Below are 17,768 nucleotides of genomic sequence, written 5' to 3'. Positions count from 1 at the left end.
GTGTCAATTTTTATGCAAAACTGTTGGACTTTTCTTACATTTGCATCAAATTTATAGAATAAATATATAGATACAGATGGATATATGCTAAGTAGTAGAGCTGGGATTTGAATCTGAGCATACTCCACTGCCTTTTAGAAAAGCTCTTGCACAACTTTCATTAAATTTTTGCAAAATACTGTGTAATTTTTGTTGTGAATAGGATTTTTTATTTAGTTTTCGCTGATGTATATAGGGAACATTGTGGACTTAAATGTATTGACATTAACCTTGCTGAACTCTCATATCAACTGTATTTCATAAATTCTGAGATGCATTTACCCCCTTACATTTTAATATCTCTGAAATAAAAATAGATCTTGAATTGAAGGTGTCTTATATAATCAGTATTGTTTGGGCAACAGTCATGATATAGTTATTGCCTAGACATGAACAAACTCAGTCAACACTCTTCATTTTGTCATCACTTAAGTAAGTATGTGCATTGTTCTGTTATTCTATTTTTTTAATTTTAAAGATACAATTTACTTATTTTTAGAGAGGGGGGAGGGAGAGAGAACTTTCTGAGAGGGAGAGAAACATCAATGTGCAGTTGTCTCTCATGCGTCCCTGCACTGGGAACATGGCCAGCAACCCAGGCATGTGCCCTGACTGTGAATCGAACTGGCGACCCTTTGGTTTGCAGGCTGGCACTCAGTCCACTGAGCCACACCAGCCAGGGCTCATTGTTCTGTTATTTCATGCCAAACAATACAACTGAAGGGAGAAGAAATGGCAAAGTGGGTGTGTGACCAAAAAGAAAATCCCCAAGATGATGATGGAACATTTTAAGAAATGCTGCATCACCAACACTCTTGGCAGAGGGCAATATTGTTAGGAAAGATTGAATAGCTTTGAGTAAAAAGTAAGCCATAGTAGGGCCCTGAATGTGAAGTTTCAGGAGTACCCCACCAATTTCTTCTTTTTTTCTTTCTATATGCACAAGATATGATTAAAATGTCTAATTAAGTCTAAAAGAATTATCTCTGTGTAAAACGAAAATTTTAGATGAAGTATGGCATTACTTTAATTGGCAGTGTTTTTATTTGTATCTAAAATAAGAATGCAAGTTACAATTGATGATATCTTTAGAATTAATGAAATGTGAGAGTAATGCTTTATAATTCTTCTGTATTTTCTAAGTAGTGGTGTGTGAATAATGAAGCTTTATTTTCCATTTCTTTTGCCTCCTGTTTGTTTCTTTTCTTAACATTGCATTCACTAACATTTCTAGCACAGTGTTGAATAAAAGCATTGGTAACAGATATCCTGGTCTAGGTACTTTAATGGAGTGCTTCTAATATTTTATCACTAAGTATGATATTCTAGTGGGGTCTTTTTTGGAGGGGAGTAGATGTCATTTATTAGTTTATAGTCTCTGCTTATTAGAATTTTCATTCTGAACAGGAATTGATTTTTCAGCGCATTTGCAATTTTTTTTTAAACTTTTTAAAAAAATTATTTATTTATCTTTAGAGGGGAAGGGAAGGAGAAAGGGAGCGAAACATCAATGTATGGTTGCCCTTTGCGCATCCCCTGCTGGGAACTGGCCTGCAGGGAACCGGCCTGCAACCCAGGCATGTGCCCTGACTGGGAATCGAACCGCGATTGTCTGGTTCGCAGGCCCGAGCTCAATCCACTGAGCTACACCAGCCAGGGCCCCGCATTTGCAATTCTATTGGTCTGATGAATTGCATTAATAAATTCTCTTAATTTTTTTTTTAAAGTTAAAATTACAATTGATATTCAATATTGTATTAGTTTTAGTCTGTCATTTTGACTGGATGCCTTATATTTTGTATTTTAAATTATCTTTGGATTCCCTGAATATTGGCATTCTATGCCATGTACTTTTCCTTTTTCATGTAGGCTTTGTATTATTTTGGTAATAAACAAGGTTATGCTAACTTCATAAGATGAACTGGGATTGTTTCTTCATTTTAAAAGAAGTTGTATTTAAAAGAGATAATCTATGTCTTGAAAGTTAGAATTCATCTGTGAAACTGCCTGTTTTTTTGTTTTTTGGGGTTTTTTTATTTATTACTTTTCTTTCATGGTGGTAAGTCTTTTTGGCTTTTCTTGATTTTTTTGTTATTTATATAAAATTAATATTTTAGAAAAATACAAATTTTCAAATATATTGATATAAGATACAGGTCTCTGTCATGACTTTAAAATATCTAATTTGATTAATTTGTTCCTTTATTTGTGATCAGGACTATCAGTAACTTGGGCTATATTATTAAGACTTTTCAAGTAGTTCTTATTTCCCCTTTCTGTTTCTTTTCATTTGGTAATACTTCTCTTCTATTTGCATTTATTCTAACATTTAAAATTTTTATGTTGGCGGTTTACCTCATTAATATTTAATTTCTACTCTTATATAGTATGTGCCTTTAAAACTGTACATTTACCATGAACTATAAACGATGTGGTGATTTTTTCTGTAAAGATTTTATTTAGTTATTTTTAGAGAGAGGGGAAGGGAGGGAGAAAAATACCAGTATGCAGTCATCTGTCACATACCCCCAACTGGGGACTTGGCCTACAACCCAGGCTTGTGATCTGACTGGGAATTGAACCTGTAACCCTTTGGTTCTCAGGCTGGCAGTCAATCCACTCAGTCACATCAGCCAGGGCTGGATGTGGTGATTTTGATATGAAGCGATTTTTATTTAGCACTAAATATATTGTGATTTTTTTCATAATTTTTCTGTCACCCATTGAATTATTTAGAACTTTGTTTAAAATTTATAGGATATTTTTCTGTTACTTCTATGACGTTTATTTCTCATTTTATTGCATTATAATTGGGGTACATTGATGTGCAGAAATGAATTATTTTTCTCTATACTAACAACAATTTAAAAATTGTTAATTTTTTTAGAAGTCTTTAATGCATAACAATGTATGAGTAGAATCAAAAGCAAATTAAACATTGTGCATTTGTTTACACCACTCTTTAGTTCTTCATATCAACTTTACTAGTCAAACAATAGAAAGCAGGTGGCAGTTTAGGGGTTGGGAAAGAGGTAAAGAGGTATAACACAAAAACTCTTTTCTGCCACGTTTATTCTATACTATGTAGAGCTGTGTTCTACATAGAAGCTGTAGAGGCAGCTTCTTTTACTTCTCCATTGTGCAGGAATTCAGTTGTATATAAAATAAAACCTGCTGAAAAGCTGAGGGAGACTAGAATTAATGGGTCTGTATCCTGGTTCATGTCATACAATTCAAATGATGGTGCAGTTACCAGCTTGTAATTTTAGGGATTGGAAACAAGGCTTTCCCTGGAAGTTGAACCAAAAACAACTTATGTTCCTTCAGTTTTGTAATATGTGCAGGAGTATATGGATACCCAGGAGGTTCAAAATTTGTTCTCTACCAGTTACCAGTACAGTCATCAATGATGCAGTTTTACAGGACTCCATCTTGATGACCTAGTATCTCTGTCATTATCTCTGTTAGTCCTTTAACTTCATCTCCTGGGTTAGTTCACCACCAGGTAGTTTGAAGAAAATTTTTCCAAGCTATAGCAGTTAACACATGGAGTAGCCAGTACTCTTATACAATCAGAACCCCCTCTACTGTCCTCATTCTAGTTTTATCAAAATTCCCCCATGTGCTGAAATCTGGCTACAACAGAGCTATCCTTCTCATAAAGGGGCTCTTTTGTACCAAATGTGTGATTGGTATGAGGGTACGGATTGATGGTGCCCTCCAAGGTGAGCAGCTTAGTCTGCTGCAGTACTTGCCCAACTGCTTGACCCCTCCTCCCTCCAGAGCCAGCCAGTCTGTGAGCGATTGGGTAGCACCACAGACATGCTGGCAAGCTCTGGCGGCCAGCGGAAAGGGGGAGACGGAGGAAGACTGTGCCCTGTGTGGTGCGGCAGCCGTTATTTGCGTCTCACCCAGCAACCACTGCCTGCCATTTAACATGAGAGCGCGAAGAGGACTAAAAATCAGGTTTAAAAGCCATTGAAATTTATAATAAGGTCAGAGATCATTCCATGTCTTGAACTAAATTTAAAAATATATTAAGACCTTTAATAAAAACGTAACTAAGAGAGGTGAACTAGATTTATGGGGAGGGATATGTTTATTGATTGAAAGTATTATAATATTGCAAAGATGTCAGTTTTGATATGTAGAAATTCAGTCCAATCCCAATCAAAACCCCAACAGGATATTATTAACCAATGTCACTCTAGTAAATTCAGTAAAAATTTTTAAAAGACTCTTTTTGGATAGCCGAGTTCTCAAATTTATATGGAAATGCAGATGGCCAGGAATAGCAAACAGAATCTAGGAAAAATAAGTTGGGAGACTTATACCATCATATCAAAGCTTATTATAAAGTTATAGTGATTAAAACAGTGAATGCAAAGTCAGATTGAGCTATGGAATGGAATAGAGTCTGAAAGCAAACCTACATGTATAAGGTCAATTGATTTACAACAAAAATGTAGTGGCATTTTGATTCTCTGTAGAGGTTAATTAAGAGAATTGATACCACTGATATGACATATTCAAAAGTAAGATTGATTTATCTATATAAGTATTTGCCATTTTAAAAAATCTCAGTAGTTTTTCAAATTATCCTTATCAATGGGGTTTTTCATTCTTAAGTGTTATATAAGAAAGCTTTTGTCTTCAATTACATTGATTTTGTACTAACACTATAAATTCATACTGTATTTTTCAGTTGAGTCTCTTGGGTTCCGTAGATTATACATAAGTATAATTTTTTTCAAATAATTATATCTTGTATTTCATTACTCACCTACTTGCATTGACTATCAGTTTCTATGTAGTCTTAAAAAATAGTGTTAATAGGCATGCTTGTTTTAATTTTTACTTTAGAAGGAATACTTTTAGTGGTTTACCTTAGTTTTAATACAGGTCGTTTTATACATACTGTCATCATATTCCTATATAAAAACATAACATGAACCAGTTTAAGATTTGTATATACCTGTGTATTTTTAACAGCTTAATTGAGATAAAAATCTTATAGAATTCACCCTTTAAAAATGCACAGTTCAGTGGTTTTTAGTAGATTCAGCATTGTGTAACCATCACCACTAATTACAAAATTTTACCACCCCCAAAAGAAACCCTGTACTCATTAGCAATTACCCCCATCATCATATTTCCCTTAACCCCCTCCAGCAACCATTAATGTACTCTGTCTTTATGTATATGTCTATTCCTGACATTTCATATAAATGAAATCTTACAATTTGTGGTCTTCTTTGTCTGGCTTCTTTCACTTAGCATAATGTTTTCAAGGATCATCATTTCTGTAGAATATCTTAGTATTTCATTCCTGTTGTATGTTTTTAACTGTTAAGAAAATACCTATTTCAATTTGACTAGTTTATTTAAATAAAATAAATGTTGAATTTCAACTTTTATCAGCTACTGAGAAAAATCAGGATTTTACTTTTTTGACCTGTTAATTTGGCCATTATTAAGCTCCATCTTTGAATTCTAGAATAACCATACTTTGTTCAAGAGGGGGTGTGTGTGTGTATTTTACATGATGGATCACATTGCCAAATTCTTAATATGGGATTCATAATCAGGTTTGTAGTTTGGTTACATGACTTTTGTTAGGTTTTTAAAAAATGGTAAACTAGTTTTGTAAAAGGAATTGAGAAAACTTCCCTCCTCTGTGTATGGCATAGTTCAGATAGCTTTGGGAAAAATCTGGAGCTTTTTGAATGGGTAACAGGTAACTTTCCCTCCCCACCCCCAAAATCATGATTGGGTTTTCAATCTCTCGTTGAGTTAATGCTGGTAACTTACATTTCCCCTCAATGTGCTAGCATAGAATTACAGACTATTGTCTTACAAGATTTTAATTTTTTCTGTATCCATTTTTTTTCTTTCTCATTTCACATTGTGTATATTTGTGTCTCTCCCCACCTTTTAGGTTATTATCTAGTAGTGTATAACAATTTCACCAGATGCCTGAAATAAGCCAGGTTCAGATTTTATTTATTTAGGTATAGATTAGCTATCTCCCTGACTTTGCTCCAGAGAATGATCATGGAATTGATGCTGCCATTACTCAGTCGAGCTGATATTCATTGGAGCATGCCCATTGTTGGTCATGTAAGAAGCAGGTGTACTACACACCAGCCCCCTGCATTGTCCAGCCTGTTATTTCTTTTAAATTATTAAAGGAGTGATTGTTATAGGTATAAAACATACTGCTAACTATATTAGCAAAAGATCCATGTATAAATAATCCATAATTTTGCAATATTCTCTAAAAACTTTTATTTTATTGATTTGAGAGAAAGCGATTGACTTGTTTTACTTATTCGCTTGTATGTGCCCTTGATGTATGGGGACAATGCCCTAACCAACTGAGCTACTGGGCCGGGGCTCTGCAGTTTTCAATTTAAAAATTTTATAGCTGTTGAAAAGCCTGCTATTATATTCTTGCCAGTGTTCAAGATGTACAGAGAACATTGTTAATGTCAGCATGGAGTTTACCGAACCATACAGATCCAAAGTAATGTATTTAGGAAAAACAGTAATAGGAAGTGTGTGTTGTTTATGTAGGTGAAGGAAAGGGTAGGATCAGTATCAGTCACGTTACTGTGTTTGTGATCTGGCAAGGCAGTAATTTAAAGAAGTTTCATAGTTTAAGAATATTAAAAAAATTAAAAACCATAAATGCTGCAATACATGATTTTTACAACTAGTTACTAGAAGAAAACTAGGGAAAATACTAGCTTGAATAAAGTAACATGAAAGCGAGAATGCTTTAATCTAAAAACACCCCATAATTCTAATGCATTATCAGAAAGATTTCCTAATAGGAGACAGATTGCTCATTAAGGCGTTCAATAAGATAATACCGACCTTTCTTCATCATGTACTGCATTTGCCAGAAACTACTCTTTTAAAAAGTTTTCCCCTGACAGTTTTATTTAGTTTATTTTGGGTACAATGTAGTCCAAATTAATCTCCACTTCACATTATGTCAAAACACTGTCTTCATCCTTTGATCAGATCAAGTACTTCAAACACTCCACTTCATTACACCTGCAGCTAAAGTCAGAATACTTCTTGAGAGGAAACATATGAAAAAGATTTGTTCACAATCTCTACAAAAGCTACTAAAGTGTTTTTTAAAAATTTAACTGTAAAATAAAAGAAGTGTAATCCAAAGAGATAAGTTATTATTATGACATACAGTGGAATGTTATGTAATGAACATGGATTGATAAATCGTGAGAACATTGGTTTCATTCTGATTGTCAGACGAATTAACTTCTGACCCTAAAGGGGTTTGGTTACACAGCTGAAGTATAGTCATCTCTGTTTGGAAGTACAAAATGTGTTTTTTCCTGACTGAGTTTTTATTGTGACAGAATAGAAGGAAAATTAACCAGTAAAAACTGTTGAACAATTACTAATCACCTAAGTCAAAATAAGATGAGGAAACACCCTCCATTTGGGTCATAGTATCTGTTAGGAAATAGATATGATATGCAATGATGGGAATAATAGCAAATAAGTCTGTTATGGAGCTTGGGTGAATTTTTTAGGGCACACCAAATATTGGGGAACTGCTGAAGCTTTCTAATTAGGGGTGTGCTGTGATCAAAGCAGTGCTTTGGAGGTTTGTTCTATCTCAGTGAGTGGCACCAGCCCTTACAGTAAGGTTCCCAGTCATTTGTTGTGGGAGTGGCAGAAAGGAATGAAAAGCCAGTTGAGAGGTTCTTTTTCCCCCTGGAATCAGGAAATACAAAGCTGAGAGTAAGTGGTGGGAATAAAAAGAAAGGGATACATTCCTGAGAAGTTGTGGACAAGGAATGGAGGTTTGACAACCTGACTGAATGTAAGGAGAGAAGAAGAAAGAGGCCATAGTGGCCATGTCAGATGAAGCAAGCAGGACTTTATCCTGATGAAAATATTCAGCAGTCTGGTGGGAGTGTTAGGTGCTAGCCTGAGTATGTGGATTTGGGGAATCATCTTTGTGTAAATGGTAGTTGAAACCATGGAATAAAGAGAAAGCGGAAAAGAAAAGGGCTGAGTGCACCACCCTGGATAAAGCTGCAATAATGGGTTTGGGGAGTCAGGGTAAACAGCAGTTGGGAAGGTGGGAAGAGAACTAGAATTCAGTTTGAAGAAACTGAGGAAGGAGAGAATTCCAAAATTGATGGTATTGATTATCTGTCAAACCCCTATAGAAAAGCTAAGGGGGGGATGAATGCCAACAAAAGGAGCTGTTTGTGGGTTGAGAATTCTTGGACCTAATGGGCTTGGGTTTATGTAGGGAAATTGGAGAGAGGGGCTTTTAATACCGTAATGAATCACATTTATTGCCTTCTTAATTGGCTCAATTTCTTGTTAGTAGTATGTCATTGTACCTAGAAGCTTAATTCATGGCTATCATCTTGTAATTACATTTTTTAAAGGTGAAAAAATAATTATGCCCAGAGGTGATTTTGGTGGGGAGAGAGCAGTGACAAGTTACTCATCACGTACCCTTTCTATTTTTCACAGTTAAACTTTTTTTTTCTTCATTGGTCCTTTTAATTTGGAGCAGTTTGAAGAAATAACATGAAATAATGGTCTTGGAAAAATGAATAAAATATGTCTTACTTGACATGTTGAAAATCCATTTATTAATGTTAATTGAGTTTCTTGTGGATATTTCTTTAAGGAATAGATATATATACACACACACACACACATGTTTAGCATCTGAAAATAAGCATGTATAAATAACCATGATTTATAGTAGAACAAGTACAATCATAAAAAAAGGAAAAGATAAATTGCTGTGGAAATTCAGAGGGGAGAGAGAGGGGTTTTCAGCTGTTTTCTTTTGGTGGGGAAGAGGATTTGGGGGAAAGGTTCAAGCAAGATGATAGGGGAAAGGTGTTTCAGGTAGAAGAAACCCTGAGCCAGATACAGATTTGGGGTCTTACGGGGACATTGGGCATTTTTGTTCGGTTGAAATGTGTGCATGTGGTGGTAGAGATGATGGAAAGATAGTTTGGAACCTTAATTTAGAAGATGGCAGGAATTTCAACTTTATTTGGCAGCAGCAGGGAGCCATTAAACATTTTTAAACAGAGAAGTGACATCACCTACCTGATACATTAGAAAAACAGCTGTTATTTGAAAGAGTAATAAGAGACATGCAGTGCTTATGTCATCAACAAAAATGATAAAGGATAAAAGAGAGATGTGTCTAATTGTACCATTTAGGTTGGATTAAAAAGTGAAAAAGTAGAGATAAGGAAACCAGTAAGGGAGGAGGTTTATGCAATACTTAAAACACAAATAAACCACAATCCTTGATGTCTGCTCTTTTCAAACAGTCATTAGTATTAAGTAGTATATTGTTTTATGGGCTAAGTTCTTTTTGTTGGAAGTTTTTGGCGTAAGTAGAAAAGGGAGCGTTAAAGTCATTGGGATGTCTTACAAAGACTGAAGGCAGATAAGGTTCTGTAGCTGGACCTCAGAAAGGTCTAGAACCAGGAGCTAAAAGCTTATTGATTAAGCCTCCCTCCCCTGCTCCCTCTACTCTATCAGGGTACTCACTGGACTCTTTTTATTTGTAAACTTTATCTCACTAGTCTAAGCCGAAGTTGGAAAATGGCCTTCCTCAGCTTCTATATTTCAGCCACCAGGAGAAATAGAGACTTAGTGACCCTTGCTCATGGTTTTAGTTCTCAGGGATAGGACTTTGATTTTATTGTGCTCAAAGATGAACTTATTTTTACTATTTTATAACTAGTGCCAATCAAGTGCATGGCCAGAAGAGTATAAATACACTGTGGGAATTTACTTCTCTAGATTGGAGAGTTAGTTAAGAGATGTCATTATAAGTTAGAGAGAAATCCCAAAGGGTGTTTACTATAATTGTGCACTTTGAGTTTTTATTGATGTTTTAATATATTGGTTGAAAGCAGACTATATTAAATTTAGAGAGGTAATATGAAAGATGTGCAGAAATTTACCCCCAGTACTGAATGTGTTTAAGTTGAAACCAGTTACCTTTGCGGGAGTGTGAGGTGTATGCACTGAGAGGAGACGAGTGCTGGGGTGCTGGAAATGTTCTGTATCTTGATCTAGGTAGTGTGGTTACACAGGTTTATGCACGTGTCAAAATTCATCAAGATGTGTGCATCTGATGTATGCAAGCACTATCTCAGACAAAAAGTTTATCAGGGCTATTTCTTTTTTTTTTTTTTTTTTTTGCTCATCAGTTTTCATTAGTGTTTGTGTATTGAATGTGCGACCCAAGACAACTCTTCTTCCACGGTGGCCTAGAGACGCCAAAAGGTTGGACACCCCTGGTAGGCAAAGCTAACGTGTTTGATTTATCTGCCTTCAGCCTTGTCACATAGATGCCCATATATCATTGGGGATCAATTAAGTTCCATTTGATTTTAGATAGGTATGCTTTTGAAATCATGTGACATTTTAAATGCATGTTATAAAAAGAGTTAAGACTTTGTATACTTTTTTCCCTAATTTAGGAGCTGTGACTGATGAAAATTAAAGGCCATGGATGAAGATGGACTTGAATTACAACCACAACAATCAAACTCATTTTTTGGTGCAACAGGTATAATTACTTGGGTTATTCCACTTTCCAACTACCAGATTTGGAGTTGGTTATCAAGTGTACAAATTGCGAGACTCTCACATTGATATTCACTCTTAGGTATGTTGTTACCTTGGCAAGCCTACAAATGTTAAAGTGAACATTTTATTTCCCTCCTTAAAAATTTGGCTCCCTCACAACCAACTCTGATATTCTTGTCAGTAACAGCAGCAGTAGCAAAACCTCAGTGTTATCTTCAGTTATTCTCATCTTGCCTAGTTATAAGCCCTATTCTCTCTTTAAAATGTTCTTGCTTACATCTGCTTCCTACCACGTGACAGGCTCTATCAGCTCATTCCTAGTCTGCAGTGACTTTTAAATTATTTTCCTCACCCTTACTCTCTTATATATAGCCCACGAACCAGAGTACTCATTACAGAGTAACATGTGGATCATGTCATTTTTCTGTTTTCTATTACCCGGTAGGTAAAGTATAAATCTAAGATCATCTGCATTCTGACCCCATCCTGCTATTATGACCCTGTCTCTTTCAGAGGTTGACAAGAGGAGGAGCCTTTTGACTCAGGAAGATAGTCTTATCTCACTTCCCAAACTGTATAGGAAAATGAAATTCATGAAGTTCTGAAAATAGAAAAAAAATATTCACAATTTTCGATTATCCATGGTTCCAATTATGTAACATTGTGAAGTGATTATGCTAGGTTTTATGATGTAAGATGGTTTTATATCATACTAGCTAGCTACCCTTATAATATTAATAATGAGTTTTCCATTGGACTTAAAGTGGTCATATTGCAGTATATTCAAGAAGTAGCGAATAACTATATCAAGAAATTAAGTGTTAGTGGTTTTTGATTTTAACTTTTCTGTAATCTTGAAATCCAGTGTATGTGGCAGGGGGTATGTGTACTTTTCTTAATGATTTGGGCTAGTCTTTTGGCTCAAGTTTGATAATTTCAATTCGATAATAAGTGAAAAATTATAATAATACTCTCATCATTAGAACAAAAATTATAATTAATGTGCTTGAAAGATAGATGAAGCTCTTTGAGGAAAAACATATAGTATTTGCTAGCTTAATCTTGCCACAAGCAAGCCTGGGTTATGGACCAAGTGGTAGATTGAAGGGCTGTTTCACTTTAGCCCTGATTGTTAACGCTTATGGTATTTGTTTATCTTTGAGCAAGTCACTTAATCTGCCAGGGCCTCCACTTTCATTTGTCCTAATAATAATGAAACCTCTCATTACAGTTTTTCAGAACACTTCCCATACATTTCCCATTTGATCATCACAACAGTCTTGTGAGGTATGCATGGCAGAAACTACTGTCCTCATTTTACTGATGAGGAAACCTAAACTCAGAGGTTAAATGACTTGCCCAATGTCACAAAACTAAGAAGTGTCCAAACCCTGTTCTCTGGTTTAGATTATTTCTCTTGCCACTGAATGCTTTCATCTTTATGTCTGCAAAATGGAGATTACAGTGTTCTATTGCTTGGTGTTAGTATTGAGAATATTGAAAACAAAAGTATAATGCTATAGAAATTAAAGCAAACATACTTTTTTATAGATATAAAACATTTATAGATATAACTAAAATAGATATTGATTGGCTTTAAGATTTCCTGCATTTTTAATGGTTCTTTGGCCCTTGTTGATCATTTGTATTTGTTAAAACAAAGCCATGTGTCTCTCTGAGGGCCTGGCCAGTGATAAAAACAGTCATTGAGTTAGGCAGCTGCTTGGACTCACCCTGGTCCGAGTCACATCCAGAAACACTAATTGAATGAATTGCTTTTTAGGTAAGATTTATATAAAACTTTGCTTTTCTCTGGACCAGGAGCCAAGATACCAGATTTGTTTTATCTTACATATGTTTTTTGGCAAAGGTACCTGATTTGGAGTCCCACTTGTGGCATTTATTCAGTGTAATATTTACTGAATACCATAATATATACAAACTGTGTGATCTTGGTGAAGTCATTTAATCTCATTGGACTTTAATTGATTCAGTCCTCTACCTTCATTCTTACCTGCAGAGTGGACTAGAGTAGGTTGCTTATACTCTCAGGAACTGCCTGGAGCATTGGGTTATGGGGCAGTGCAAGGAGGCTGGATGGAGGCAGAGTACCCTGGTGAAGTTGGGGCAGGCCCTGCTCCAACTAACTTCACCTTCCATTGCTTCATAGCAGCTGCACTTTTATTCATCTTACCTATCCACAGAGCTTCTTAACCAGTTAGTTGTCTTTCCTCTTTAAGAGGGTAGAAGACTGTGGCCTTCTACCCTCTTTTATTTACGCCCTGATCCTTTTGTATCCTAGATTCAGAGGATAATAGTCTAAATTTCCATAGTCATAAGTGGAGGATATTCATGGGATATTGTACCAGGACAAAGGGGGAGAGAGGGGAAAAAATGGAAGGGAAATATAAGAAATACATGGGAGACAGGGAAAGAAGAAAAAGTATGAGTTTAGGAGGGAAAGATGGAGCAAGATGGAAGAGAAATGAAATACATATACTGAAGGGAAAGGGTGTATTTGCCACCTAAAGTTGCTTTACTTATTAATTTTTATTATCATCCCTTAAGTAACTATGCATATGGGTTTAATTTTAGTGAACCAAGGATTTTACTTTCATGAATATTTTTCTTCTGTGACTACTTCAGTTGCTTGGTTTTCCTGTTTCCTTATCTATTAATTGATTTGGGATGAGTATAAAAGTTCTTGTATTAGAATTTTCATTTCTGATATGATTCAAGAATGGATTCCCTCTTTATTTCTTTAATCTAACTGAATGTTTGAGGAAACTGAGAAGCTAGTCTGTTTTCCTGATAGAAATTAAATAAACATTTATGTTAATTGAGGTAGTCATGCATGCCTATCTGGAATTGTGATTTTAATTTTTTCTTTTTTAAGGAGCTGATACTGCACACATGGATGGTGATCAAATTGTTGTGGAAGTACAAGAAACCGTTTTTGTTTCAGATGTTGTGGATTCAGACATAACTGTGCATAACTTTGTCCCTGATGACCCAGACTCAGTTGTAATCCAAGATGTCATCGAGGATGTTGTTATAGAAGATGTTCAGTGCCCAGATATCATGGAAGAAGCAGATGTCTCTGAGACAGTCATCATTCCTGAGCAAGTGCTGGACTCAGATGTAACTGAAGAAGTTTCTTTAGAACATTGCACAGTCCCAGATGATGTTTTAGCTTCCGATATTACTTCCGCCTCAATGTCTATACCAGAACACGTCTTGACAAGTGACTCTATACATGTGTCTGATGTTGGACATGTTGAGCATGTGGTTCATGACAGTGTAGTTGAGGCAGAAATCGTCACTGATCCTCTGACAACTGATGTAGTTTCAGAAGAAGTATTGGTAGCAGATTGTGCCTCTGAAGCAGTCATAGATGCCAATGGGATTCCTGTGGACCAGCAAGATGATGACAAGAGCAACTGTGAGGACTACCTTATGATTTCCTGTAAGTCTTGGGGTACAGTGATTGCCAAAGGTATTTTTGAAGGCTGTCTTTCCTAACTTACAGGGGTGAAATTTTCTTTACATCTATAAAAGTAAATTTCATAGACATTCCTGCGTTGTTTCAGCTTGGAGCCTGTCAGATAAGTCAAAATTAAGAAAAGCAAAGTTGTACAGAATAAAGTCATTTCTCTATAAGGACGCAATAGAAAAATGAGATTTCTTCAGTCTAGAAAGACAAAGACGGAAAGGAATAGAACTGAACTTTGTGAAATCATGAAGTATGTGATCAGGCTGTTACCAGCCTTTATTAGAATTAGGAACCCTATTGAAACGTAAAAGGAGTTCATATTGGAAAAAGATGTATAACCAAACTACTTATATTCTTGTATGTGCATGTACTTACTACTTATGTAATGCTTATGTGGTTATGTAAAATACTATATAACAGATAGCATGGAGAAGAACTCTGGCATAGCACTGGAACATAAGTGATTCTAGAACACGATTTCAAGTGTGATGGACTCATGTTAGGTTATTGGAGAAAAGTAAGGTGTTTTGGAACATACCTCTAACTGTTTTAACTTAATGTCTGGGGGGATAGCTGTGTCTTCTTACAGGTATTTCTTGGTACCATTTTTAGACATATAGTCCTCACTTGGATAGACCACAGTTCTGACCCAGTGTGGAAACTCTTAGGTCTTTAGGAACTAAACATCAAACAAATAAAGACCCACTGACCATTTGCTTATATAAATTCATAAGACTATTTCTTTGCTTGACTACCTAATGTAATACAGGAACTTAGAATAATATATATTGGAGTCCAGCATTTTAGGAAAAATACCTTTTAAAAGTTCTGTAAGATTTTAGAAATCACAGAAGTCTTTGTGTAAAGAAGAAAACACCAACATTCACCATGTTGTTTATTGGGCCCCTGCTGTGTGTCAGACATTGTAGGTAGTGCAGGTATGGGTATGTGCCACATTAAAAAAATACATGAAACCATTTTCCTTGGAGAGGTTACTGTCTACTGTGGGAGAGAGAACAAGAGGTTGTCCTGTGATGCAGAGATGTGTCTAAATTGCCATGGAGACTGGATGGAGTTGCTGACCTTTAAACTCAAGGACAAGTTCTAGTTTTACAAGATGAAGAAAGGCATGGGAGAGAGGGAGACATTCTAGGCAAGTGGTGTAGTATGTAAAAAAGGTCCTGGCCTTTGCTGGAAATGACGGGAACTTTACAATGTACGTGTATATCTTTGTGCACTTTCTGTTTAATTCCTTAGAATAAATTTCTAGAAGTAGAATTGCTGGATCAAAGGGTATACACATTTACAAATCTGGTTATAGTGCCTCAGTATAATGCCTACTATAACTTTCCCGATGAAGTCGATGATAATGTCCATTTCCCTGCACTCTGACCAACAAGGTATTTTCCTTTTTAGTTTTTACCAGTTTGACAGGAGAAAATATGGTATCCTGTTTGCAGTTTGAATTTATTTTAGGAAGATAATTCTGGTCATAATATGGAATAATAATGGGTAAGGGAGAGATTAGTGGCAGAGAATAGTTCAGATGGTTCACTTATGAAATAAAGAAGATCCTAAGTACCTTCACAGTAACGGAGACAGAGAAAGGGAGCTGGATTCAAGAGAGAGTAATTAGGAGGTAAAGTGGATGAGATTTGGTAACAGATAGAGTAGGTGTGAGTATTTGAGGGAGAAAGAAAACAAGAAGGTCCTGAGGTTTCTACCTTGGGAGATGGGGTACCTGGTCATGCCATTACCTGGGAGGAGGAAATTAGCCAGAGACAGAAAGTACAAGGACTGTTTGAATGTAGGGAGCTATTTTCTCTGCAGCAAATTCACCTGCTAATATAGAAGAATATGCAGAGGTTTGGTGGAAAGCTGAAAGATGGTGGGTGACAAAGGGTTGAAAAGCCTTTGTCGGGGTGGGCCAGGGCAGAAAGCTAAGAACTTACAAGACAGATTGCTGAATTGTATTGAGGGGCCACCTGAGATGGGAGTCTTTTAGGTTTTTATGTAAGATGCACTACTTAGTATAAAAATGCTGTTTTTAAATACTGTCAGATTTTCTATGACAAGACCAGGCAACCCAGGGGCAAGGCTGGAGAAAGTAGGGAATCGGGTTCACCCTGCTTTATAAAGGCATGAGGATCTGGTGAAGTACTTCTCTTTCCATTTTCTGCCCTTCATGTCTTTTTAAACTTAGTTGCTAAGGAGTAAAATGTATGACTTTGATTTAGCCTTTAGCTGTACATCATCTGGTGCCTTTATTATTCTTTAAGGAAGTTCAACCCTCCAAGAAAGTCACCAAAAAACCCAGACATTGCCTTAGTAACAGTTGACATCTAGTTGTACTAGATGCTTGTGTTAGAGTCCAGACTTGTGAAGTTTTCATTAAAAAATTTTATTTACAGTCATCTTTCTTTTATCCCTGGCTGTTGTGGCTCAGTGGATTGAATGCTGGCCTGCAAACCAGGGCTTTGCTGGTTCGATTCCTGGTCAGTCAGAGCACATGCCTGGGTTGTGGGCCAGGTCCCCAGTGGGGGGATGCTTGAGAGGCAACCACACATTGATGTTTCTCTCCCCTTCTTTCTCCCTCCCTTCCCCTCTCTCTAAAAATAAATAAAACCTTAAAAAAAATTTTCATCATTACAGAAAGTGTTATTGACTAGTACTGGTTGATAGTCTCAGTGAAATTGCAAACAATATAATTTCATTTTTACAGCCCAAAGAAGAGATACAAAGGTTCAAAGACTATAAGACAAGAGAGGCTGATAGAAAGTAAACGGACAAAATTCAGAAAGAAGCGGAAGAGAAAAATAAAAATATCAAGATAAAATCCACCATGGAAGCAACTATAACAATAAATGTGCCTCAGTTTATAGCCAGGGGCAGAAGGAATGGGCTTTATGAAATTAGAAAAAACGACATGGTTAAAAAAACTAAGATGAAAAATGATTATGGAGAAGATGGATAGATAAAGAAGACAGACAAATGTAAGAAATTACAGAAGAAGGAAAGAACCAATGAACTAGAAAAATGTAATGGAAGAAATTCTGAAATAAAGATAACTTTTGTTTCAAGAAATTGACAATGATAAAACCACCCAGTTATAATCATGATGTTTAGTGAACTTCAAAACATTATAGGCATATTCACACAGATACTCAGGGGAGCATACTCACACAAAAGACGGGAACAATGTCTACAAAATTCTGAGAAAATGTAACCTAGGAATTTTATACCCAGCCAAAACTTAATGAATTGACATTTTGAAGTACTTAGGAAGTCAGACTGTAGCATCCATTAGCCCTTTTTGACTGTTCTATGTGATAATGCATTTAGTAAACCAAAGGATCAATCAATAAAAAGAACTGTACAATGGAGAAGTTGTAATAAAAGGATTTGTAGTGAGTATTGAGTGAACTTAATATAAAACTAACTATAAAATACTTGGGAAGAAGAGGTGTGTGAATGTGTTAATTTCCACATCTTTCATAGTAAGTAAGGTGAGAATAGTGGATTTAAAATTAATTCATGTATTATGAGCAAAGTATGACTCAATGTTTTTTATATTATCTTTGGAGGGTTAAGAACTTGAAATACATTTACT

The 17,768-nt window shown here is 35.8% G+C and overlaps 1 protein-coding gene and 1 pseudogene across 7 annotated transcripts in view; one reads left to right on the top strand and one right to left on the bottom strand.

Annotated features, from left to right (window-relative positions):
* The window catches only part of ZFX (zinc finger protein X-linked), a 37,535-nt gene that overhangs the window by 6,106 nt on the left and 13,661 nt on the right, over nt 1-17,768 (top strand). For 5 of the 7 annotated variants that reach the window (XM_037142938.2, XM_037142941.2, XM_037142936.2 and 2 more), the window contains exons 2-3: nt 10,557-10,645; nt 13,562-14,131. In XM_037142938.2, the coding sequence (XP_036998833.1) occupies nt 10,585-10,645; nt 13,562-14,131 (631 nt within the window). In that variant the 5' untranslated portion in view covers nt 10,557-10,584. Of the gene's footprint in view, nt 1-10,283; nt 10,374-10,555; nt 10,646-11,896; nt 11,953-13,561; nt 14,132-17,768 lie in introns of those variants that run through there. The other 2 variants (XM_053655788.1, XM_037142940.2) reach the window with 2 other exon arrangements.
* Nucleotides 3,189-3,863, bottom strand: LOC119047491 (cleavage and polyadenylation specificity factor subunit 5-like; annotated as a pseudogene).

The sequence above is a fragment of the Artibeus jamaicensis genome, unplaced genomic scaffold (assembly GCF_021234435.1).
Source record: "Artibeus jamaicensis isolate MK-2021 breed Jamaican fruit bat unplaced genomic scaffold, CSHL_Jam_final scaffold_1283, whole genome shotgun sequence".
In the NCBI taxonomy this organism is placed as follows: domain Eukaryota; kingdom Metazoa; phylum Chordata; class Mammalia; order Chiroptera; family Phyllostomidae; genus Artibeus; species Artibeus jamaicensis.
The sequence above is the reverse complement of the archived record's forward strand: the minus strand, read 5'-3'. Positions and strand labels throughout refer to the sequence as shown.